Source organism: Brachyhypopomus gauderio, unplaced genomic scaffold, assembly GCF_052324685.1.
Source record: "Brachyhypopomus gauderio isolate BG-103 unplaced genomic scaffold, BGAUD_0.2 sc47, whole genome shotgun sequence".
Classification (NCBI taxonomy): domain Eukaryota; kingdom Metazoa; phylum Chordata; class Actinopteri; order Gymnotiformes; family Hypopomidae; genus Brachyhypopomus; species Brachyhypopomus gauderio.
Window position 1 is genome coordinate 2,394,516 of NW_027506873.1, and position 26,394 is coordinate 2,420,909.

At 49.0% G+C, this 26,394-nt stretch overlaps 1 protein-coding gene across 7 annotated transcripts in view; it reads left to right on the forward strand.

Annotated features, from left to right (window-relative positions):
- myo18aa (myosin XVIIIAa) overlaps positions 1-26,394 on the forward strand; it is a 72,754-nt gene that overhangs the window by 5,823 nt on the left and 40,537 nt on the right. For 2 of the 7 annotated variants that reach the window (XM_076986662.1, XM_076986663.1), the window contains exons 3-12: positions 18,711-18,798; positions 19,089-19,195; positions 20,177-20,353; positions 20,533-20,743; positions 20,931-21,073; positions 21,152-21,252; positions 21,358-21,421; positions 21,519-21,663; positions 22,476-22,487; positions 23,007-23,174. In XM_076986662.1, the coding sequence (XP_076842777.1) occupies positions 18,711-18,798; positions 19,089-19,195; positions 20,177-20,353; positions 20,533-20,743; positions 20,931-21,073; positions 21,152-21,252; positions 21,358-21,421; positions 21,519-21,663; positions 22,476-22,487; positions 23,007-23,174 (1,216 nt within the window). The other 5 variants (XM_076986659.1, XM_076986660.1, XM_076986661.1 and 2 more) reach the window with 5 other exon arrangements.

Sequence of the window (26,394 nt, forward strand, 5' to 3'; positions counted from 1 at the left end):
ACAAATTAATGAGTATTAATTTGTCAAAGTGTGGGAGAGGATCGTAGTGATGTATGTGAAGTTCCTACTCCTGGCAGTGGTTGGCAGCCTAGAGCCCCTGTATGATATGCCCACCAGCCCCTGCTGGTATCCCTGCTGTTCTCATGCCTCCTTCTGTCGTGTGGTGGGACATTTTCTCAGTGGTTCCAGGCTCAGCATTTCAAATGGCCTGGTGAATATGTGGGTCACCCCACTGTCTCCCTTGTGGACGCGATGGTATAATTCCCTGCACTGGGAAGACAATTGGATTTCATTTAAGTCAATTTAATTATTATTTTTATTTTTGTGTATATGTGCAGGGTGGGCATTCTTGCACAAGTGAGCTGAGTGTGTGAAGATGCAGGTGTGTGTGTGTGTGTGTGTGTGTGTGTGTGTGTGTGTGTATGTGTATGTGTGCCAGTTGAAGCCTCTCTGGAGATTACATGCATTGCATGCTGGATTGAGATGAGTGGAAGGGAACGTGTGTGTGTGTGTGTGAGAGAGAGTAACAAGCAGGTATTACAATGAACTGAGTGGATCTGGCCCCTTCTGTGTGCTCTGTAAATAGATTATGTGAGAAATGTCAGAGGCAAACTGTACATTTTCTCACCCTTTTGTAGTGCATGTTCATTGGTGCGTGATTCAATTCTCTGAGGTGTGTCTATCGGTGTCATGAGATGGGAGCCTGGTGGGTTCTCAGAACATCCAAGAGGCTGAATAACAGGATTTTTTTCCCATTTCATGGCTCAAAACCACAGTGACTATAGACGAACTTCACACGCTGGAAGCGTATTTGTGAGAAACACCTCCTTTTAGAGAAACCATTCGATTCCTTTGGGAGGTGAATGAATTTCTTGCATTAACCTTAAGGAATGCTGTAGAGGAAGGTGTGGTAAGGTAACTGGACAGGAAGTTAAAGATCTGATAATGGAAGCCTGTCACCTTCCTTTCCACTTAACTGCTCGTATGCTTAATTACTGAGACCAATAATGGCACGGTGGAAGTTCCTGGAACATTCCTCCCTCAAAAAAATAGGTGTGGCTGCTGTGTATTTATGGTCATAGGAAAAAATGGAGAAAAAGTGTGTTTCAAATGAAATAAAATGTTGGGGGTTGTGTAAGGTCGTGTTGTTTTACAAATACAAATGGGCAACCTGCAGACTCTCTGTCTGCAAGCACTATTGCTTTCCTATGTGTAATTGAGACGGCCATTGAGATGATCTTGATCTGAAGGCCGTGTCTCCATGCGTGTGGCTGGCGGTATCTGCACTGTGTGTGATGAGCTCCTGGCCCGTGGTGCAGGGCCTGACCACCTTCTCCTGTCCCCAGGTCACTGCACCTGTTCCCCTGCCTCCTGTTCACGCTGGTTCCACACTTTCTCGTTCACACGGCAGACAGCACAGACTCCCAGCAGCGTGGCGTTGTCTGGCATCCTCTCTGGGTGCGTAATAGGAACAGGCTCATCTCCTCCCACTCCAGACACCTGCGGCCCCAGTCAGGTCCTCTGCGGTGGTCAGAGAACCTCCCGGAAAAGTTGCCCAGACATCAGACAGAGGTGAACTGAGTAAGGGGTCACAAAGTCATGATGGAACGCCGATGCCAATAGAGAAGAAGAAACCAGTGGAGACTTGTAGTTTCAACTGATGAAACCATTGTGACAGGGCCTTGCGATGGCCTTCTATGTTAGTGGTGATATCTATGAGATGTTTGATGGTAGCCACATCACAGCTCCCTACAGAAAACCCCTTCCTAACTGGACCCGCGCTGTCCCAGATACCGTGCATCGCAACCTTGGTGTGAGAACAAGAAAAAGGCAGCGTGTGGGGATTGACCTAGAAGCAGCAGTTCTATAAAAAGATCCAGCAATCTGATAAATCTAGATCAAGCATCTCGTCAGCGGTGCTGCTCTATTTCGTGAGCATTGCTGGTGTTGGTGTTGATTTGCGTTTATGTTCTCATTGTCCTCATGGTGCAGGGAGCAGTCCGAGAGAGAGCTGAATATCTAGACCATCATCTGACTGCTCAGAACATGAAAGGAATCTTTGCAGGTGACGAAAGCACTGTAAGTGCTTTGTTGTTCTCTGTCCCGTGGGGGTTTCCTCGCGTGGCCCTCGTGAGCGTGCCTCTCTCCGCTGCTCAACCGGACATACGGGTTTTCGGGCCTTGCAGACCCAAGCGCGTCTGTGATCTGTGGTGTGGGATGCTGCAGGTTTCAGGCGCCGTGAATTCCAGTCCCAGTGCGTCACGCCCAACCCGCTGAAGCTCCGCCCCCTTTCCGTCTTGTTCTGCTTGCGGTCTGTCAGCACTACTCACCATGCCTGTATTTTTCAGTCAGCTCTTCTGTCCGGCTGTGCGCTGGTGTCCACGTCCGGAGGAGCAGCCCCCCCTCCTCCTCCTCTCACTCACACAACCCCACGGCAACCTGCCAGCCTCCCCTGGCTGCCCCCTCATTCTTAGTTTGTCAATGGCTCCATTAATGAAACATTGGATTAGATTAGATTATGTAATGGATAATCATACCCGCCAAAAGCGTGAAGTGTCCGTCCGTCTGGACGTGCGCCATCTTCTGCTGTTTTTGAGTCTGTGACCCCAACACACACACACACACACACACACACACTTCCCGCTCTGTCCAGTTCCCACTTCATTTCCCCTTTTCTCAGTGTGCCATTTGGCTTCATGATGCCAGCCGTGGCTTTTCAGCTCCTGCCGCTGGTGGGCACAGAGGGCAGGAGGGTGGAGGGGGTGTGGGGTGGTGTGGTGGGGTGGTGCACAGCGGTTCTACCCTCTTCCAGTTCGCTGCAGGGCTGGGAAGCGAGTCGCTGTCGCTGGGACGCGAAGCATTTGGGTGGGGGTGGTGGGGGGGGGGGGGGGGGGGGGGGTTGTGTTATGCCATTCTCTAATGTTTACAAAGCTCTTCTCGCACATGTTTTTCTGGGTTCTTGACACATGGGGTGTTGGGTGCTGTGGAGGGTTGGGATCCACCTTTTTTAAATGTGCTGGATAAGGGAGAAGGCACCTTTTCAGTTCCGCTTCTGGTAGCAGGTGAACCGGTGTTTAGTTATCAGAGAGCCAGCGTGCTGTTCACTGGGGTGTACCCAAGCGCAAGCTTCTATTCTTAGAATTGGGAGGGTAACATGTCTTTGACCTGTAGAGCAAAGTTTAGGCCTTGCATGAAAATACACAATATTTACACTGTACCTATTTTTAAATGTAATCTATTTCTCATTATCACTTTGTTCTGTACCTTCAAAACGATGATGGCTTCTCAAGCCTGGGCTCCTAAGATCTGAAGAAAACTCCCTGTAGCATTTTAGCCTGTTTTGCATCATTCCAAACCTTTAGTATATAACCCCCTACAGCATATATTTGATGCAAATAAGTTGTGGGATAATCTAATGTGGGTTAGGTACAGTACACATGAGACATTGTTTATGCTGGTTTATCCTAGTGTGTGTGGAACGCGAGCGTTTCAGAAGATGGGGGAACACCGTTTCCTCTACATCGTATCTACAGCCACGACTGGTGGGCCATGCGCAGATGCACAGACTCATGGGAATCTGTGAGAGCCCTGTCTGCACGCCACGGCATGTCTGTCTTATCTCTCGCAGGCATGTGTGTGTGTGTGTGTGCGGAGACACCTGTGCAGCGTCATGCCCTTGTTTGTGCGACCATGTCTGTGTGGAGCGACGTTTAGAACCCGTAAACCTGTTATCGTGGGCTGTGCAGAAACACACCAGCCGACTTACATTTGCAAGCTGTTAAGTACAACATGTAAAATGTTTAATTCTACTAAAAACAGGTCTGTGTTGAATCACAGTCAAATTTTTTTTACGATGTAAGACTTTGTGAAGAGTTGAAGATCAGACTTCGGTTTCCTTCAACGGCTCTTCCATTGCACACGCTGTCGTTTTTTATGGACCCAGGGTGGTTGCTCCAGACCTCCGGTGCTCTCCTCTGATTGGTTGCTTCAATAGACCTGTTGGACGTTCCGCCCTCTGACTCAGAACTGAAAAACTTGCAGTCATGTACCAGCGGGGATCTGAGGGTCTGAAGTCTCTTCCTCTGGCTCTCCCTGGCCACTGTCCGGGATGCTGCTCACTATGGGTCTGAATGCCAAGTATTCTTGTATCACAGTGCCAGATCTGTGGTTGGCCGCTTAATGTAGCTGTGACTGGGAATCTGTGTACCAAACTTGCTCATAAAGGCAGTGTTTTCAAACACTGAAGCCAGGCTGTTAGACAGAATAAGGCATTATGGTGAGAGTGGCTGTAAAGAACCTTTTAGATGATTTTTGGGCCTCGGCCAAGTGTACGTTGCTCTTGTCTTGTTCATTGTTGCAGACATATTTATTTTTCATAACCTTTTGAAAGCCTGATCAAATGTGGATGTGAAGAGGCTGTTAACACATCAACCCTATTTAATTAGGCCTACCTAATGTGATTGGAAAACTGACACCCATTGTAATTGGGTATCTGAGATCCACTCTCCTAAATGAATGATGGTGTCAGTGACACTATCCTGATGGCTTATTCTTGCTTTTGCTTATTCTTTTTCTTTTTTTACTCTGTACTTCATTTTCCGTTTGTTCTCAAGCGCACGTTTGAATGAGGAAACTTGCAGGTGGAATTCGGTGCCCGTCTGCTCTGACACGGTGGCGTTGTTTGGTGGTGATCACATAACGTTAACAAGCACTGGATTAACCGGCACCGCTAAAACTAGAGCCTGCTCCATGAGGTCGTGGCTTCACACAGAGGAAGGGGCAATGTTGGATTACCAGAAGGCGGGGCTTGGATGGACCAATAGGAGCTTCCCACTGTGTCAATGATCCGGCAGTCCAGTTTTTCTGGGGTTTTTTCTGGCAGTCCAGTTTATCTGCGTGGTCTAAGTAGGGGTGGGATCAGTATTTGGACTTCCTGTTGTGGGTGGTCTTAAAAGCTTTGTGACTAAGACACAGGGCTGTATTGCTGTTAGTATGTGGCTCAGGGCTCTGTATTTGCCAGTGTCTTAAAAGTTATAAGTTGGCTTTTGAACTCTCCCTGGGACTACGACAAAAAAAAAGCCCTGCTACCTGCCAAAATAAAGGTTCTCTCATCCAGGCAATTTCATTGTAGATGCATTCGGGTGTTTTGACACTAAGCATGTCCACCTTAACGACCCTCCAAAGCCAATCAAAAAAGGAGGCGGGAAGACCGACAGGAAGGGCTGCAGGTTTCTGTGCATCGCGGCCAACATGGCACATTACATTTGCTTTCTTACATATTTAGAAGCATTCCAGCTGTATATTGTAGGGGAGTTAGGTGCACGTCCACTCATAGTGTTTGGGTTGGAGGGCGAGACCTGTAATGGCTAAGCGTGGACACAGGAGACAGTGATGTGTCCTCAGCTGGTCTTCTTGGACAGGCTGCTAAGGACTCATGGAAGATGCTGATTGGCTAGCTCCTCTCGGCACCAGGGACATCCTGCTGGATCTCTCGCAGCTCAGCGGTCTGGGGAACAGATGCTGTAGTGTGACGTATCATTAGCCTGGCATACAGAAAACCTGCGCCGTACCGAATATGGACTCGTCTTTTCCTCCAGGGACCGCTGAAAGAAGGCGTAGCACCGGGTGTATGTGGTGGGGTTCGGTTTTAGGGTGCTGCGTCTTCGTGTGCTCTGTTTGCTCGGATGTTGTTGCTTCACTCGTCGTTTGTTGGGCTGTGAATAAAAGCTTCCGTCCCGCGTGCGTGCCACAAACGCTTCCGTTCATTCATGGGAGTTTTTTTATTTGTTTGTTTAATAATTTTTTTAAGCGATGGCCAGGCCGTCTTTGCTCACCATGGCGGTCTGGTCGCGGTTCTGAGCGTTCTGTGGTGCACGCTGTGTTGCCATGTCACGTCCCGGTCATGTCTCGATGTAGATCCGGCTGGATGGAGTGAGTGGGCCTCTGTAGAAGGCTTTGGCCCAGCCATAGAGGCCTGTCACAACCCCCGTTGGGTTTGTCTGGACCTGGTTGTCCCTAGACCCCGGCCAGGAGTTCAGACCGGGGAGAGGGCTGGATGTCTCATCTCATTATCAGTATCTTGACGTTGTCATCCCAGTAATCTGATTAATCTCAGTAATTGTGGGTAACTGGTCCTAATGGAGGTTAATATCTCACCTCTGTTCCTTTAGCCTTGTGGCTAAAACTCTACATCTGCTCCGCCTATGACTGAAAATCCAATGTCAGAATGTCTAATATGGTATAACTGTGTGTACACATTGGTTAGGATCTCATGTAAGAGGTGTGTGTGTTAGACAAAAAGTTCAAAGGGATTTTTTGCCGTATCATGTAGCCATTGCGCTACTGTGTGTCTTTGGGGCGGAGCACCACCCTCGGGGGACGTAACGGGGACATCGGAGATGGTGGAGGGGGTGTGGCCTTCTTCTGCGTCCACGCACGACCCACCGACCAACTCTTGCTGAGTCTCTGTCTCTGCATACTGCATTTCTATTGCTTGCCAGTTGACAAAAAATGTCCCGCTCTCACTCTGCAGACGAGTGAAGTCTTTGCTCTGATTGGAGCTGGGGTGTTGCGAGGCCCCGCCCCCTCACTCCCTTTTAAAAGCGGTTGTGTGAACAACCTAGTTGTCGTCTCTCCAGTGTGATCTCACCCCCGTGTGCTAATCCTGCCGTCTGCACGCTGAGTGTGATGTCACCTCTCGCTAATGGGGCGCTACGCTGCCGGGTGTGTGAGCAGTGGAGGGAGGGAGGCTCCCCACCCAAACGCGGTGCCTCCACCCGCATCTGCTGTCCGGGATGGAATTTCTACGTCCGTTCACTTCTGGGTCTGTTCGGCATTTCTTGAGTGCCCTTTGGCCTTAAAGGTGACCTGCTAAACTAGTTCAATAGCACCTTGTTCATTTGCGTGGGACTGTGAAATTGCTGTTTGCAGAACACGGTTTTTGTTGGTTTAGGTAGGAATGGGCCATTATATGGTTCAAATACGCTCACAAGTTGTTTTTTTTCCCATGCCTATAGTGAAGTCATTCATGGTCACTGGTTATCTCTTGAGCCTACATACACACCCAACTTGCAACCAGGCCAGCCATGATAACCCTACTTATACAATGCCACTCCCCCTTACACAACACACCCAGGTAGTTGTGTCATTCTGTCCCAATAACAGCGTGAGTTCCGGCACAGCCTTGACTGCTGCATTTGTGAAATCTTCTTGCCTGTTGCTTTAGGTTTTAGTGCCGTTGTCACACTTGAAGTATCCAAATCCTAACAGATTCTCACATCCTTGCAACCATATCTATTCACTGTTAGAGAGGACCGAGCTGAGAGAGTGTCCATGAACTACAATTAAGGTTCCTGTGCAAAAATGTCTCCCTCTAATGGTTTACTTGAGAATAAAATGAAGGGAACGTTACCGCCCCGTAGTGGTGAGCTCCGGGAACCCTAAAGACTTGATAAAGTTTGTTCAGTGTACGGCAGATTACAATCAGACTCTCCAAGAACTGGATGTGCAACTAATTTCACTTAATCAAATGTCATATATATATAATATACAAATAGATTAAACTAAAACAGTATGTAAGAAAGAGATTGGAAAGAAAATTAGATTAGAACACTGTTTGTAAAGTAGTGGTTGTCCTTGTATACAATTACATCTTCACAGTATCTTTATTATTTTGTTACCATCGATTTTTTAAATTACAGTGACCTAGTGACTAACTTCACTGTCTAATTGCTTTTTGCTCATATATCTCCACTTATCTGCTATGCTACTGTGTTCCTGGATGAAGTAAAGACTCCCCACTGCATTCCCTTTGTTGTACTTAATAAAAGCTGTAATCCCATATGAAGATATGAAGATGTTAAACAAAAATGCAACTGAGGATAAAGTGTTGTTAGGATTGTAGGGGCTAGCAGAGGAGAGCCCTCTTTCCTCTGAGTTCTTAAGTGTAAGCACCTTGTCATGAATGTGTTTTTGACAGAGAGTAAGGGGGTAGGGAGAGAGAGAGAGAGAGGGAGAGGGGGAGAGAGGGGGAGAGAGAGAGAGAGAGAGAGAGAGAGAGAGAGATGTATACATGGGTTGAAAAGCATTAGATGGTGGTGTGGGGGTAACCTCCATGGATCTTTTTGGCTGTTGTTTGGCTGTTATTTTTAGCCCCCTCTGTAGGGAGTGACAGCTGTTCCTCCCCTTCTCCCTCCCACCGTCAGTCAGGCATTACTTTACCCCCCACCTCTCCCAAAACCAGTGACGTCCTGCCCCACGCCGTGCTCCACACACACGCCGACCACTTACCGACAAACTTGGACCAGCTCTGATCCACGCAAAGGCAGGACTTACAGCAGGCTTCTAGCTGTGGGAAACAGGTATCGGAGAGCACTTGGGGCTGTGTGTGTGTGTGTGTGTGTGTGTGTGTGTGTGTGTGTGTGTGTCTGGTGGTCAGGCTCGTGGTATGGAGATAAGAGAGCCATGCTCTTCGGTGAGACCCCTCTCGCTTTACGGAGGGCCATTACTGAGGCCTCTATTTATAGTGGACCATGGTTTGCTGATGAAAGCTGCCCTGATATTCATGCAAGAGGCCTGGTTCATAAACTGGAATGGCTTTGGGGCTCCATGTTCACAAGACCTGGTCAGTGTGAGCTTTTTGGGTGTGGATTGGTGCTGGTCGCCCAGATCAAACGCACTTTCTTGGACTTCAGTGTGACTGATTTTTTAGCATAGCATGTTAGCATGGCGCTGCAGATTTAAAAGGCCTGTAAAATGTCTACATGTAAGGTTGATGGATATTGAGCAGCATGCTTGCTACAAGCGTGAGGTCCAACGGCACCCGGGCGGGTCGTGAAACGCAGTCCTGGTCTTCAGTGGACCTGGTTTTTCTAAGACTGGAATAATGAGTGGAATGTGGGTGCGCCCGCAAGACCTCGACCTCAGTATCTTGACCACGACACCTTACCCACGGTACCTTAACCGTGGTACAAGACGTCGAGTCTTAAGACGTCGTCTCCTGGTTTAGCTTCCGTGTGCAACTCGGCCCAGTCAACAAAAGAGGACACATTAAACCCATGCTATGGAACAAATGTAGTTATGATGTTCACTCTCCAAAGGACCTAGTAGTGATGAGGTTATCATCTGCTCTGTTTACTGAACATGACACATTTTGTTAAAACCGTGTTGGTGTAGTGATGTGTTATAACTCTGCCAGTGTACAGTGTGATGTGTGTTGGGGGAAGACGAACAATTGTGCTCATTCAGTTGATGTTTTGGGCAAATGGTAAAACTGCTAAATTCATCCATGAGTTGGAGGTCTGTGGCATGCTAGTGATTAAAATACTGGCCTGTGTCCAGCAACTTGCCTGGTCACAGCAACACTCCCAGTGATTCTACTCAGTAATGTCATTGGGTGATTGTGCTTTAGCAAAGTATCAATGAGGACTGCAAATATATGCTGAGTTTGAGTGACTTTAGGATATTGTATCGTCCGCATGTCTCATTGATCTAACTGCGGACTGTAGTGACCCAGTCTGTGTGTGTCCCCATCCTCTTCTGTTCTGTCTCTTCTAGCTGTCTGTCTCCTCTCCTGCTGTATAGTCCCTCTACCCAGACGCTTTACGGTGAAGACCTGCAAGCTGAGCTCCTCCCTGTCACATCAGCCCGCCATCACATCTGCTCCTCTCCCCTCCTCTCCTCTCCTCTCTTCCTCCTCTCTGCTCCTCCCCTCCTCTTCTCCTCTCCTCTCTTCCTCCTCTTCTCCTCTCTCCTGTTGGACCTGCTTTGGCCCATGACCACAGGGCTGTCTCCATGGCTTTCTCATCGCGCTTTTCATTCTGGGAAAAAAAGGGAAGTGGCGTTTCATCTCTCTTTTCTCCCTGTGTGTGTGTGTGTGTGTGTGTGTGTGTGTGTGTGTGTTCTCCTGACTGTGTCAGCCTCTCACACAGTTCAGCTCAAGCTAAACACCATCAGATGTCCGCAGGGGAACGAGGCCACGCCCCCGCTCTTGCGGGCAGGCCAGACCACCGATCCTATCGTGACCTCGTGGGCCTCTGCCACAGGCACCCTCGTCACCTTTATGATTGTGGTGTTTTCCGCTGGAACGTTAAAAGCATGCGTGTCTGTTCGGTCGGGGAGGCGTGCCCCGGTTCTGTGCGGCCTGGTCCTTAGCGGCCCGTGTTTAACCTCCACCCTGCTTCTGTTCACTTACCTTCCTGTAGGTTAAAGATGAAAATGCTCCAGGATCCAGAGGCTCAAACGTAAGTGCTGGGAGCAGATTCTGTACAGCACCTACAATTACACCCCAGTTTACAGATTACAGACTTCACATGGCCAACTGCTTGTACATCATCATCATCATCTGTTTGCCTGCTCGTTAGACGGGTTGTCTGTTGTCGTACGTAGTGTGAAGCCATTTCTGCACTTCTCAAATGTAGGAATGCTGATCTGGGATCAGATCCGTCTTGCCAATATGACTGCCTTCAGCAAAATGTGAACAGCCAAGAACTGGAATGTCTTGGTCTGAGGAGGTTGAGAAATGCGGTCCATTGTCTTTAGGTCTTTGTGAGTCCTCATAGCACATGGTGTGATGCTAGGACAGTGGAGGACATGACACCTGTGTGTTGGATGGAGAAGGACATTAAATAAACACCCGATCTTCTCCACAGACAGTTCCTTGGCCACACGCCTGGCATTCTCTGAAATGCTTCACTCTTGGCAGTCGATAGAAGAACGTGTTAGAAAATGAATGTTCTATAAGCTTTCTTCATTATTTATAGGCATTATTTGTGGCTGATGAAGTGTTTCTAGCTATTTCATGTTGAAAGCTTCTTGTCTGGTTCGGGGGCTTACCTGTAAGTCTCGGCAAAGCCAACTTAATCTGTTTACAAGAAGACACGTTTCTGGCAGCTGTGTTGTCTGAGATCAGAGGGGTTTTTGCGTCTGATCTACTAGTGAGAGTGGAAGGGAAAACTACAGCAAGATAGCCGAGTAAAAATATGATCCAAGTCCTTTTAGGGGAAGCTTGCATGACTGTTGGATTCTCCTCAGGGGATGTTGTGTACTCAAAATAACAATACAAGTCATGTACGCTTCTTCTTGCTGTAATACGTGCTGCCATCTACCCCCACGTGAGACGCCGATGCAGGCAGCAGATGATTTATATTCCTAGAGCCACCGAGGCACGTGATGCCGTGAGGCGTGAGCTGCACGTGGATGTCCGTCCTCCTACAGCAGCAGCCAGAGGAGGGGGGAGGGGGGACAAATTAGAATAGCGAGCGAGGGAGGGAGGGAGGGAGGGAGGGAGGGAGCGAGGGAGGGAGGGAGGGAGGAGAGAAGAGCAGGACGGAGAGAACAGAAATAGCTGGAGAGGAGCACGAGTGGGTCGGCGCGAATGGAAGGTGTGTGAGCCACTCGTGAATGTGTGTGTGTGTGTGTGCGTTTACGTGTGTGTGAGAGGGAGCGTTCGACATGCACTCCGTGGAGACGCGTGTGGAGCTGGGTGGTGGGAGACCACCAGACGCTGCTCCCCCCGGCTGGAAGAGGACCAGCACCATCACGCTCAGGATAGACATGAAGGTCCGTCCGTCTGGGGGCTCGGAGGGGACCGGCTCGGACCGGCTCGGAAACGGCTTCACCGTTTTGCAGATGCTACTCTTGTACTTTAGCTGGTCCCGAGGAGCGATTCTTTCAGATCGCCGTGATCTCGGAACGGCTGGCGGACTGTGTGAGAGTGGGGGGGGGTTCCAGATGTGCTGTTCTGACTCGTATAGGTCCTGCAGACGGTAATGTGTGAGAGCTGGAGTCACTGCATGACTGCAAACGCGCCCGCCGCCCGTTAACCCTGGTGGCTGCCCACGCCGGGTGAGAGGAATGTACCCGCTCTCTGTTTGAATGCAAGGTGTGTGGTGATGTGGCACGTGCGGGTGGAGGCGTTGGGGATGAGCTCCAACCTCCGCCGTGAGACGGAGAACAGCGGCTGAAGCGGTGACGTGTGATGTACGCTTCGGCTTGGATGCCGTCGGTTTTGTTGAGCTGAGAAGCAGGCTAGAGGTTGTCTGAAGTCTGTGATCTTTTAATCTGGGTTTTTTTTTTTTTTTTACTGAAAGGTGATGTTGTGATCTGGGATATAATATTTATTTAGGCAAAATGCCTTTGTTTCATAGGAGAAAGTTGCTCCTTTTATTGAGAACTTCATAGTTAGCTTTAGCTGTAGTTTTTGTCATTTTGTATTTCAATTTCCTTAATAGTATCACCTCTGTGTGTGTGTGTGTGTGTGTGTGTGTGTGTGTGTGTGTGTGTGTGTGTGTGTGTGTGTGTGTGTGTGTGTGTGTGTGTGTGTGTGTGTGTGTGTGTGTGTGTGTGTGTGTGTGTGTGTGTGAACACAGTCAGACAGCGAGGGCAGTATGAGTGGTCGCCCACAGTCTGTAGCAGATGGAGGAGGCGGAGCTAGCCATGTTCCTGTGGCCCCTCCTCCAGACCAGAGCAGCAGTGTCTCCTCCAGTGCTCATGTCCAGGACGACGGCGAGCCGCAGGGTTTGGGTCGGAGGCCCTTGGTGCGAAGGATGGGGAGGAGGGTGGATCCGGGACTGGGTGAACAGCCCCCTCTGGGCCCGGACCCCCCCAGACCTGCCCCCATGGTCACCTCAGTGCCAAAAGTTACCAAAGCTCAGGGTTCTGGTCAGGAGGACGATCTCTCCATAGGCCTGACTAGTCTTATGGGGCGTGGGAGGACCAAAGACCACCGGGCCCGCTCTCGAGCATCCGAGCGCAAGGAGTCAAAGGAGGAGAGTGAGGAAAGGCAGAAACCCGCGGAGGAGGTGCTGCAAGAGGCTCCGCCTACAGCTGTGGCCCCTGACTCCTCCCTCCCGCCTCCCACGCCCAACCCTCCTAAAGCCTCATCCCTGGCACCGCCTCTCAGCTTTCTCCCAGCTCATAAACCAGACCCCCTGGCCCCGCCCACTGGATTCATCCCGCCTGCCAAGCCAGATTCGCAGGTTTCGCCTCCTGCCTTTCCTCCTACCTCTAAGTCCAATGATATCGCTCCACCTCCTGCTTCCCCGCCCCTTAAGCCTGACCTTTCAGCACCACCTGTTGGCTTTGTGCCCGGCCCAAAACGCGACCCTTTTGCTCCGGTGGCAGGATTCATCCCCAGGCCCAAAGTGGACCCTCTAGCGCCCCCTGCAGGTTTCATTCCCGTCTCTCGCCATACTGCAGTCCGGAAGCAAGAGGTAGAGAAGGCATGTGTGTGTGTGTGTGTGTGTGTGTGTGTGTGATGCATGTTCAGTTTGAAAGCTCACGTCCTCCGAGATCTTTAACATAATTTTACTAATACACTTCACAGTTTGACCTGTCAGTAACACAGTGGCCTGCAATCTAACCTGTAACAGATTTTGGCTAGTGAGTCATCGCTGTTCTACTGGGCTCCTACGTCACATAAATACTTGGGCTCAGTACTAAAAGAATATTCTGGTCAGCCATGTGGTTTAGCCCACGCATGTGCAGTCTAAGAGTCACGTGTTCTTTCTCCTTATGGTTTTGGGCTGTTACTGCTGCATTTCCTGTGTGGTAGCACTGCACTTCCTCTGTGGTAGTCTGAACTTCCTGTGCACTGTTTGTGAATAGGCTCAGTTGTGATGTCACAATTTGTGCATGACACGGTTGCGGTTTTTTGTCTCTACCAAGTTAACTGGTGTTCTGTCACCTGTGTGTGTGTGTGTGTGCGGGTTTCTTCAGCCTCTCTTACATACTGTGGTATGCGTATGTGTTTGTGGCTCTGAAGGTAAAGGGAGGGTCCCGGCCCAGTGCCGCACCTGCTGGGAAGCCCACCCCCGGGACAGCTCGGGCTCAGGCTGCCACACCTGCTGGCCAACAGGTGTGTGTGTGTGTGTGTGTGTGTGTGTGTGTGAGAGAGAGAGAGAGCACTGCAGTACATGAGCAGGCCCACATTTAAACATGGAACACAAGGCAGATGTGTTGTAAAAAGTGTTTACCTTATACTGGTCAAGTATAGGAAAGTGTGTGTGTGTGTGTGTGTGTGTGTGTGTGTTTTTTGTCTTTCTTTTCTGTGCTTTTTTTTTTTTTTTTTTTTTGACCGGCCACAAAATCACATCTCCAAATTTGATGTCGGTGTCTATCCTTCTCTTTAAATTACACAACAGTCAGTCCGTAGATAATGTGTGAAGCAGACTTAACACGCCAGGACTTTTAAATTGCCATATCTCTGTCTGCACTTCCTGTACTCTGCCTCCTGCCGCGTGTATTCTCCCCCCTGATTGGTTGTGTCTGTAGGGATCTCCGCTGGCGCCGACTGAGGCAGACCACAAGCGTCTGGAGGAGATCCTCACTGTACACCATCCTGATGTAACTCTCACTCTTTCCCTCTCTCCCACTCACACTCCCTTTCTCTCTCACTCTTTCTATTCATTTTTTCTCCTCAACTTGCCTGTCTGTATGCTGACCCCACAGCCTTGCTGTCATAGCTGCTGACATGGCGACCGATAGCAAGCCCTGCCCACCCAGGGCTGTGTGGCTGACCTTCTCTGAATAAGCCCCACCCCTCTGCTCGACCCCTGTGTCCCAGACTCCTCCCTCAGTCCTGCTTCTCCATGTACTGTGGCGGTGCCAACAGCCAAAATAAAATGCCAAGCATGCTGGTGGCCTGAATCTCTTCATATTTGTTTCAAGCATTATTTACACAGGGAAGACGCTCTAGCCATGTAGTGTATGGTTGGCAGACGCCACATTCTGGTTCGGCTTTAGTGTGGCGGGCATCTGTGCTCAGACCGTCTGATCACGCATGGTGAAGACTCTGATGTGTCTGATTGTGCATGTGAAGCACACTGTGTGTTCCACAGATCTGGGAAGGATGGTGTGAAGGACGGCCCACCGTGGAACACCACACACATGGGGCATAACTCTGTGTCTCTCTCGGAGATCTCTGTTAGAGATGACCGGTTCTCTCAGAAATTACACACTCTCTCTCTCTCTCTCTCTCTCTTTCAGAGATCTCTGTCAGAGATTACTGTCTCTGTCTTTGTCCAAGAGACAGTGGGATTTGAGCACTGGAATGTTTGAGCAGTGGGATTTGAGCACTGGAATGTTTGAGCAGTGGGATTTGAGCACTGGAATGTTTGAGCAGTGGGATTTGAGCACTGGAATGTTTAAGCAGTGGGATTTGAGCACTGGAATGTTTGGTGGGTTCATGTTTGGAGAGTATAGTCTCTCTCTTACCCAAAGCTGTTCAGGTATTTATTTCCACTGGCCCATTTTACACAAATAGATCATTTCTGTCCTCCTCCGTATTCCACACTTCTTTGCCGTCTCCTCTCTCTATCCAGCTCTTCTCCTCCCATAGGGAGGTGCGTTTGTAATTCTCCTCTCCTCGTGCAGCAGGCTGTTGGATCACAACTTGGAATTTCAGCTGATTGCATTTTCTTTGCTTGTGTGACGTTCTGAAACGTCTTAGAGGTGGTTCAAATGGCCTACGTGCCCTTGATTTGCCAAATGTTGCTCTACACCTAGAGCCCTTAGACCCCATACAGTCTTACGTTGACTATAAGCAGGACACGCCGTTCCGTATCCATATTAAGGTGTGATGACATTCTGGTACTTGTGGTTTTCGCCGCTTGCCCTGTCACTGTGTGTTTATGTCCTTGGTCTACTCTGTGTGTGTGTGTGTGTGTGTGTGTGTGTGTGTGTGTGTGTGTGTGTGTGTGTGGCTAGCTGCTGCCCCAGCCTGGTAGCCCCGCCTCCTCTCAGGTATATTCTGTCCCTGGTGAAGATGTGTATGGTCTAGCTACAGACTGGGATTGCTGGGCATATTTGCCAACACTCACTCACTCACTCTCTCTCTCTCTCTCTCTCTCTCTCTCTCTCTCTCTCTCACACACACACTCACACTCACACTCTCTCTCTCTCTCTCTCTCTCTCACACACACACTCACACTCTCTCTCTCTCTCTCTCTCTTTCTGATCTTCCCCCTATAAAGGTATCCTCCCCTCCCCAGTGCTGAGCCTACCTTCTCTGCTGTGTCTCTAATAAGATTGTACATGAACTGTATAACCCAGCCCTATCTTACACCCAAGTTAGAAATTAATTGAAAAGTTAACACAGATGTTTGTCATCGTTATTTGTACCACACCAAGTGTTTTCTGGACTGTCTCTCTGGTTGTATGTCTGTATGTATGTATGTGTCTGTCTGTCTCTGTTAATGCATTTGCACCTCCCATTACAATTCCATCTGGTATCCGCGTAACATGATGATAGGATTAAAAATACATTACCCAGCATGCACTGCTCCTGGAATGTGACTGAATCAGCCTCTGGAGGTGGACTGTGATTGGTCTTCCATATGGTGTGTTTGCATTAGCAGGAAGGCACTTGCCTTCAAGTTCTGATGACGCATCAGTCTAGTGATGTAATCAGAACCCTGTACAACTTTAGCCAATAATGGATTTCTCTGATCCCTTTACAGTGACATCATGCCTGGTCATGCTGTTAGCTCAGTTCTACTGGTTCAGTGACCATGTCCTGAGACCTGAATGATTACATCTGATCACTGTACCCAGAATTCAAGACGGCAAGATTACACGTATATAATCTAAACAGATGTAAACACAAGGGAGTGATCAGAAGCATAAGCCAGATTAGAAATCTATTTTAAGTGCAAGCTATAAATGGAGCCTAAACGAGGCCTCTTTGTTTACTTTCTTGTATGTGACATTTGCCCTCTTGGTCTGCCCTCCCTCGTACACCCTGTCTCTCTCCAGGCTAAGGCAGAGGACCCCGTGGCCTTTCTGCAGGCGGCTCATGCCGCTGCCTCTCAAACCAAGGTCTGGCCACGATTATGCCTGACTGAAATGCACTGCACTGTGTGTTTGTGTGTTTATGCAGAGGGTGTTTGAAGAGATGCATGTGGTTCCTAAGCCATGGAGTACTGAGAGGAGTGATTGGGTGTGGAGATGGTACTGCTCGCAGGGTCCGTGGGCTCTGAGGCGCTGGATAAATGTACATTCATTCATTCACACTCGGCCATCTGCTGTGACCCATAAATTATGAAGTTGGATGGATGGTCCCACCCTCTCAGTAGTCTACTGCAGCGTCACCCCTGCTTGCCTGTAGTGATATTTGTTTATTTGTTTTCTGACTCTGCAGTTTTTATTTGTGCTCTTAGAAGAGGTGCTCTGGTTGGGAGATAAATGTTTGCAGTGGCATGTATGTCGAAGCCTCTGTGCATCTCTGAGTCTTTTTTTTTTTTTTTTTTTTACCTTAATGCATTTTGGAAGTGTGAGGTTTGTTTTTAGGCTGAGACACTTTTGAGTTGCATGTAGTTTGTTGGGGCTCGGGCTTGCATGAGTAGTGGACCCTGGCGCCCTCTCCTGGCCAGTCGAGATCACTTCGGCCCAGGAAAGCCAACCGACTGCAGAGATGCCGATGAAACTGTACTACCATGGAAAGTCTTCCTAAAAGGATCTTGGCCATTTAACGGCTGTGTAACCCAAACCATTACACACCCATTTCAACAGAGTCGTCCGCTAGTCATAAACCCTTACAGACTTGCTCCCTTCTCCGGTGTCCAAGCCTTGGAAGAGTGTCAGTGTCCCATTACCCGGAGCAAGGCCGTCTCTCTCCGAGATCCTTTGACCTGTTCTCCCCAGATCAAATTTACAGATGCATAAACAACTCAACACTGCCCATCTAGAAGCCTCATACACCGTAATCATAATCATAATCATGATGTGTAATCATACGAATAGCGAATCGTCCCAATTTCTACATAATTCTCCGTCATCTTAGCAGTGGTTGTGCAGAGACGTCTTTGGGCCAGGGCTGTGTGTGAATAGAGGAAAGTTGTGGTGATCACTTCTGGGTAACTGGGGTGGTGTTAACGTTGGCAAAACAGGAACAGAAACAGTGTAGTGCAGTAGCGGTTCACCATGTACTTCACACACACAAACGGGCAGCCGCCATTCGGCATGTTTGCGTCCGTGTAAGCGTGTTCACGTTATCGAGGCTTTGGAGCAGATGCCGTAGCCCACTGTCACGGTTCACAGTGTTCAGGAGTGCTTGGTCCCCTTCACACGCTGCATTGCTGTTGATGCAGGAGGGAGGCGGCTTCATGGTGAGTGAAGGGGGTTCCGAGCTCGTCACCATGGTGAGTGAAGGGGGTTCCGAGCTCGTCGCCATGGTGAGTGAAGGGGGCTCCGAGTTCGCCACCATGGTGAGTGAAGGGGGTTCCGAGCTCGTCGCCATGGTGAGTGAAGGGGGTTCCGAGCTCGTCGCCATGGTGAGTGAAGGGGGTTCCGAGCTCGTCGCCATGGTGAGTGAAGGGGGTTCCGAGCTCGTCGCCATGGTGAGTGAAGGGGGTTCCGAGCTCGTCGCCATGGTGAGTGAAGGGGGCTCCGAGTTCGCCGCCATGGTGAGTGAAGGGGGTTCCGAGCTCGTCGCCATGGTGAGTGAAGGGGGTTCCGAGCTCGTCGCCATGGTGAGTGAAGGGGGTTCCGAGCTCGTCGCCATGGTGAGTGAAGGGGGTTCCGAGCTCGTCGCCATGGTGAGTGAAGGGGGTTCCGAGCTCGTCGCCATGGAGAGTGAAGGGGGTTCCGAGCTCGTCGCCATGGTGAGTGAAGGGAGTTCCGAGCTCGTCACCATGGTGAGTGAAGGGAGTTCCGAGTTCGTCACCATGGTTTTTGCTGACTCCTCCCTGCCGTCTCCATCCTCTCTCCCACAGGTGAAGACGGAGGAACAGATCGCCGCTGAACAGGCCTGGTACAGCACAGAGAAAGTATGGCTGGTCCACAAAGAAGGCTTCTCTTTAGGTTAGTAGGCCCGCTGTGTGTCTCCAGTGCCATGTAGATGCATACACCGTATAGATCTTCCATGAACAATGACATGCATGATTGGATCTGAAGGACGAGCTGTTTTGTATGCAGAGCTGAGAGAGGAAGTTCTAGCTGTCTGCCCAGTCTGTCAGACTGCACGAGTGAGGCCCTTTAGCCGCATTCAGATCCCTTTTATGACGCTTCCTCTTTGGCAACTACACAGAGCGTAGCAACACGCGGCAGTGCTCACGCTAACGTTGACACATGCGGCCTGTCTGTTTCCGTAGCGACACAGCAGAAGGCGGAGGAGGGCAGCGTGCCGGAGGGGAAGGTGCGGATCCGGCTGGAGCACGACGGCCAGCTGCTGGAGGTGGATGAGGACGATGTGGAGAAGGTGCGTGGTGCCGCCCCACTCCTCACCCTGGGATTCTTGAGCCAGTCCAGGTTTTACTATAGTTCCTGCTGTATATGGAGGTCTGCAGGCCTTAGGGTCCTAGCTAGAACGGAGCAAAAACCTGGACTGGCTAGAATCACACAGGACTGGACTGGAGTCAGATAGCCTTAGTGTATCCAGCTATACCTGGATATCCAGGCAAACAAACTAACACAGGCAAAACAAAAATAGCTACAATACAAACAATGATATTTGTATAAGCCTGGATTGAAGAAAACACTGAAATTATTCATTCAAAACTTTTTCTATTCATATGTGAAACATCTAGTTTTTTTAGAATGTGGCATAGCAGGACAATTTGGATGATTATTTTTGCTTTTCTTATGAGAACAAAGATGCTAACTTCAAAACAGTTTTAGACACAATTGTCTGGATTCGATCCACAGTCAAAACTGAGAGCCATCTGACATATGACATAATCCCATAATCACACCAGCGTCTGGTTGTTGACCTACTTCCTTGTGAGAAACATTGATTTAAAACTAAGTGAAGGTTGTAATTAAAGCAGGAGTGGTACAGGAGACGGGGCAGCATGCCCTGAAGGCAACTCCATCCTTCACGGAGATGAACGCCCTCCTGCAGGTGAGGGTGGAGGCCAGTTTAGCACCCCAGACACCATGTGGAGTGACGGCCGCTAATGTGATACTAAAAGCTGTGAGGAATGTTCTGGAATGCCATCTGCTCGGAGTGTTCACACGTCCACAGAGCCGCCTGTTTGATTGCCCTCTGCATATTGCAGCCAACAATGGCCTTTCCAACACTGAATCACTTTCACACCTTGAATCACTGATCGGTTACATCACGTGCACCGAGAATCTAGCCAATCAGACCAGACCACTCATGGCCTGGTGGCCAATGAGCGCAGTTCACCTGGGACGGCAGGTAGCGACAACCCCTGCTGATCAATGTTGGTCCTTCTAGGCAAACCCTCCGTCGCTGGACCGCGTGGAGGATCTGGTCACCTTGCCCTACCTGAACGAGTCCAGCGTCATGCACTGTCTCCGCCAGCGCTATGGAGCCAACCTGATCCACACACACGCTGGGCCAAACATGGTGGTCATCAACCCCATCAGCACTCCGGCCATGTACTCTGAGAAGGTGAGGGGGCTTAAAGTGTACGGTGCAGGCAGAGCCACTAGTGCCACAAACGGCCATACTGTACCCAACCGATGTAATTTCTTTGGGTTTTATGGGTTATTGTTTATGGGCGTGCCCGAAAATAGGCTCCGCCTCCACATTATGATTGGCTGGTTGACCGACCTGTCCCCTGCCCTCAGGTGATGCACATGTTTAAGGGCTGCCGTCGGGAGGACGTGGCGCCACACGTGTACGGCGTGGGGCAGGCCGCCTACCGCAGCCTGCTGACCACGCGGCAGGACCAGGCCATCGTGCTGTTGGGCCGGAGCGGCGGAGGAAAGACCACCAACTGCCAGCATCTGCTGCAGTACCTGGTGTCCGTCGCCGGCAGCAACGGCAAAGTTTACTCAGGTGCTGGAGGGGGTTTCCTGCTTGCTGGTGCCTTTCAGGTTAAAGTGGGGAGCCACTCATCGCTTATGACTTATGACTTGCCGGAAGGAAGCTGTGAGACGGAAGGACAGGCAGCCGTGACCACTGCTCCCCTTTTGATGGCTGTCTGCTTTCACTTCTGTTTATGTTTATTTGTTTATTTTACTAGCTGAGAAGTGGCAGGCCGTCTACAGCATCCTGGAGGCCTTTGGCAACAGCGGCACGTCTGCGAACGCCAACGCCAGCCGCTTCTCCCACATCGTGTCCCTGGACTTTGACCAGGCTGGGCAGGTGGCGTCGGCCTCCGTTCAGGTAGGGGTCGGCTCCTCGCTCGCCCTCACGCCCCTCCCCCTGGAGGCGGGACCTTAATGACACCTGCCCTTCCCCCAGACCATGCTGCTGGAGAGGTCATGGGTTGCCCGGCGACCTGAGGCAGAGTCCACCTTCAATGTCTTCTACTACTTAATGGCAGGCGCTGACAGCTCTCTCAAGTAAGCCCCGCCTCCTTCGTGGGGTCAACTGTATTTATTGTAACCAGGACTTCCCGAGGTCTGTTGCCTCAAGCTCCGCCTCTAACTTTTGGCACCTCCCTCCAGGACCGATCTGCACTTCAACCACTTTGCCGAGACCAGCGCCTTTGGTATTGTGCCTCTTTCCAAGGTGAATGGCCCCCACTCCCATGTCCCTGTTCTGTTCATCTCGGATCCACACACACACACACAATCACACAACTACTTCCTGTGTATTTTTGTTCTAGCCAGAGGACAAGCAGAAAGCCACACAGCAGTTCACAAAGCTCCAGGCTGCCATGAAGGTGCTGGGTATCTCTGTGGAGGAACAGCGGGCATTCTGGCAGGTCCTGGGGGCCATCTACCACCTCGGAGCGGCTGGAGCCACCAAAGGTAACCATCACCCCACTAACGGCATCCCTGCACCCTTAAAATGCACATTACTGAGCACGGAATTTAACGGCATGCCGGCAAGCACACATGATTGCAAGTATTTTGAAACGTATTGTGATGAATTGCAATGACCTCTATAAAAGTTATGGCTCATCTGATGCTCGTTTTGTCTGCCATTGCCCCCAACGTGCAGTCTCGCTCGTAGACGAATGCGGTAATGAGCGTCCCAGATGAGACGGTGTTTTATGCTTGAGTTTGAGATTCACTCCTGTCCTTTCTTTCCTTTGTGTGTGGAGAAAAAACAAGTTTTTCTTAAAAATGTTGAAACACAATTTCGCATGTCAACTTTTACCCGCATTCTCATTTGCAACCACTAAGTGGCAGCAGAGTGATTCATAAGGCATTTGGCTAACACTTGGGACCCAGTGGCTCTGAAAGCAGCTTTTCTCAGGGAGGGTGACGTGAGGTTAATAAGTGTAGGCGCTAATGATGGTAATGACATCAAGCAAACATGTTGATTACACTTATCTACTGAGCTCATAACGATTCTGCTAATAGGTGTTCTGCATTTAGAACTAAGCTTTAATGTCCTGTAAACACAACTGCATGTTACCACAGAATACTTTTGTGGGGTGTGTGGGAGGCAGTTTGTTTGTGTATGCATCTGTATGTTCCGTGTGTCTGTTGGGACCCTGCATGCAAGTGTGAAGTCCTAGCAGAACTCCAGTGTGCTGCGTTGTTTTAGCTGTGTTCTAACCCTGCTGTTTTCACTCGCACGCTGACCTTGCATGCCGACCCCCATCGTAACCCAGAGTCCAACGAAGGTAAAAGCTCTTTTGTGTATATTTACTCTTTGTGTGCATGCGTGAGTGTGTGTGCATGTGTGTGTGGATTCTGTCCGTTTTTTTTGGACGGCGTACGGTTTAGTTATTAGCATTTTAATGGAGGTGCCTGACTGCATTTCCATCTTTCAACCAGCCCTGGTGGGCCGAGAACAGCAGGCTTCCCCCCCTGACGTAGCGCTGAGGTGTTGGTGCTCTCCGTCTTCTCTGTCTGATGTTTTTCTTCTCTTAAGAGACTGTGCGGCGAAATATAAAAAATTCCATCGAATGACAAATTCTTTGATCTTCAGTCTGAGGGGTTCAAAGCGCTGTTGTGCGTTGTGTGAACAGGGAACGGAGGCGTGTAGATCCTGCAGTGTGATCAGATCAGCGCAGTGAACATGATGTGATGCACGAGTTGTGCCATAAGCCCAGAACATGATGTGTGTGGAGTGTGTTTTGCACATGGTCGAGCATGATGGCTGTGAGGGCGTAATGACACTCCGCTTTCTCCTTCCTCAGCTGGCCGCAAGCAGTTTGCCAGACACGAATGGGCCCAGAAGGCGGCGTACCTCCTGGGCTCCTCCCTGGAGGAGCTCTCGTCCTCCATCTTCAAACCCCAGGCCAGGGGTTCACTTCCCCGCACCACCGGCCTCCGCCCGGGTCCCGAAGAAACGGCCGACGCCTCAGGTACCCGAACCTCCCGTTGCTGGGTGTGATGCTTCAAGTGCGGTCCAGCGCCGGGCAAGCCGCTCGTGTGGACTGACAATGTCCTCTCTCGCCGTCACGGTCAGTCGGGTTTTGGGAAACGGTGCTTCGTCAATGTGACAGCACCTGCCGGCGGTGAGATGGGACATGGCGGGGACAGAGGAGACATGGCGGGGACAGAGGAGACATGGCGGGGACAGAGGAGACATGGCGGGGACAGAGGAGACATGGCGGGGACAGAGGAGACATGGCGGGGACAGAGGAGACATGGCGGGGACAGCATGTGATTCTTGTCGAATTTCAAGCATGTGACTCGCCATTTCATTACTGCTTCTTCAACCACTCCCAACCCTCCACCTCCACCTGTTAGCACCCCCATAGCTTCCCAGTAAGGAGCTCCACCTTGCAGCAGAGGGTGTATTTCCAAGGGCTATGCTTTCGCTCCCATCCTGTCCAGGCTAGAGATGGGACCGATCTGATACAGTATCGGATATCGGGCGAATGCGGCCGATCCACTTACTGATCCATTTTCCAGTCCGCAGCTTGAGCTAGACAATAAACGGCGTAATTATTATTTTTTTAATTATTTAAAATTTATAATAATATGTTACTCTTCTAATTTTGTGTAAAAAAAGACAGAGGCACACGCCAGGGCTCCAGACTGCGACTAAAATGGTCGCAATCGCGACCATAAATATTAATTTGCGAGTAATATAATTATTTCACTCGCCAGTGGCGACAGGTGATGCAACAGCATTATTTTTTATGGGTGAGGATTTTTTGTCATTGGAAAAATATGCACCATTTCCTTTTGAGTTTGTATGTTAAAAGTTAATCGATATGCTGTAGCTCCACTCACACGTTCGTCTCTGCCCATCAACAAAGGCGGGAATCCGATCACGTGACTCGCGAAGCAGCCAGCTGAAACTTCAGCGTTAGCTTGTTGAAAAAGACAAAAATATCGTACTTTCACACAGTCTACATCTCTGTGGGACCATAAGAGGACACATTCCTTTATAACTGTACATAGTTTTAAGTAAATATAATAAATTGAAAATAAATTGAATTAAGTTAATTTTAAAGGGATCAGAAGTCACTCATGCATACTCGGAAAGTTCAGTCAAGTTGGTTTCACGTTCGCATATTCGGAATTCTTTCTTCAATGCCTAAGTTAAAAGTGCCAAAATATGCAAATTCTGATTACTGATTTCAACCAAGACAAACATCTACAACTTTGTTTACGTCAGGAACAGATGTATAAAAAAACACGTCATATACTCCTGTCACCGCAACGTTAAGGCACCGTCTACAAATGACCTTAACACGGAAGCAAGGAGGTCGTAAAGGCCCCAGAGCACTGCGCACTGAACAGTAATTTCAATAGCTTTTAAACGGTCCAAAAAAAAAAAAAACCCAAAAAAGTTGTATTACATTAAGTGCATCTCAACTCACAACTTACAACTAAAAGATGGGTATTTATACCTTGCACCAATTTGTGGTGGTCAGATTTTGTGAACTATTTCAATAGCTTTTAAACAGTCCATCATAAGTCCACAAAACAAGGTTGTTGATTAAGATGCATTTAATGTACTATTACTTATTATTATGCTCTTATTATGGACATTTTAAAAACTACTGAAATATTTAACAAAATGTGCACTATGTATACAACTTGTTTTTATCTTATGAAGGATAATTTTAAAACAATTGAAATCGCTCTACGGCAGGGGTGGGCAATTAATTTTTACAAGGGGCCACATGAGAAACCTGAATTGTGTCAGAGGGCCACACAAACAATAATGACGTCATCACAGTGGCTCCGCCCACCTCACGCAAACTTCCGCGAACGGCAGAGGCGTTTATACTTGCCGCATCATATTCAGTGCAGTGTTCTCCGAAACGATGCGTGTTGGTATAAAGAAACACCCCTCAAAAACAGGGGAAGGAACATTTACCTGACCAATTTTAATGTTGCTTTTTGTTTCAGATTTGAAAAGTGCTGGAATTTAGGCTAAATACTTGAAAATGTTGTTTGAAATTGTAACTACTACGTTTCACAACAAATATCTGAATGAACAGTTTTCTTGTATTACGTTAACAAATACGAGCCTCTTGTAATTCCAGGATGAAACATGAGAGAATGTGAAGACATTAAGATTTTGAAAATAAACAACAATTAAATAATGTGATAAAAAAGCGAATTATTTCGGATCATTTCGAATATGTATAAATATTTAACTTAATTAAGTTTAACGTGCTGGGAAATATTGAAATGGACCTTGAAAGTGACGTATAAATGCTTTAATTCCACCTTGTAAAGGTGTATGAACCCTGCAAACATGACTGTTCATTGCGCTGAAGTGCTGCGTGCGCGCGAAGTTACAAAATTCGAGAGGTGCACGACCTTGCGAATCAACAGCGCGTGAGGCCCTCCGCCACCACGATTACATAATTTTCGCCGCGCGGACCCTCGCGCCGCGTCAATTATAAACCTGGCTTAAACCTAGCTTTAAAGCACTTCTACGGCACTTTCAAGGTCCATTTCAATATTTCCCAGCTGACTCAGGTTCTCTCTTAAGCTCGGTTTCTGGAACGGAAAACCTGAGCTTTCGTTAACTCTGTTTACTTACCCACTTTCTGGAATACCCCCCTGTTCAGTCAGCTATTTGTTGTGAATCGAAATACAGTTACAATTTCAAGCATTTTCAAGTACTTTAGCCTAAATTCCAGCACTTTTCAAACCTGGAACACAATGCACAATTAAAATTCGTCACGTAAATTTTCCGCCGTTTGCGGAGGTTCGCGCGAGGTGCAACGTTCACTCCCAAAAGTATAAATTCAGCCTTAACTTGTCGCTGATCACCTACAGTGTTTCTCGCACAGCTCACACACACACGCAGGTACGTCCACACGGAATTAACACAAACGTAGCGCTTTCAAAATAAAAGCGTCACAGTTGTATTGCACGCACGGCATAGATATTTGTTTCATTTATGATTGGCCTCTCACCTGGTTTGCCCAGGTCTGCTCTACGGCCTTTACGACCGCCATTTTCGTTAATGTTAAGGCAATTTGTAGATGGTGACAGTAATACATTTAAAATAACATGTCTAATTCCGAATATGTGAACATGAAGCCAACTTAACCACAGTTACAAGGAAGAGAAAGACATCAGTCATGTTGGATGGCAGAGATCCTAAAT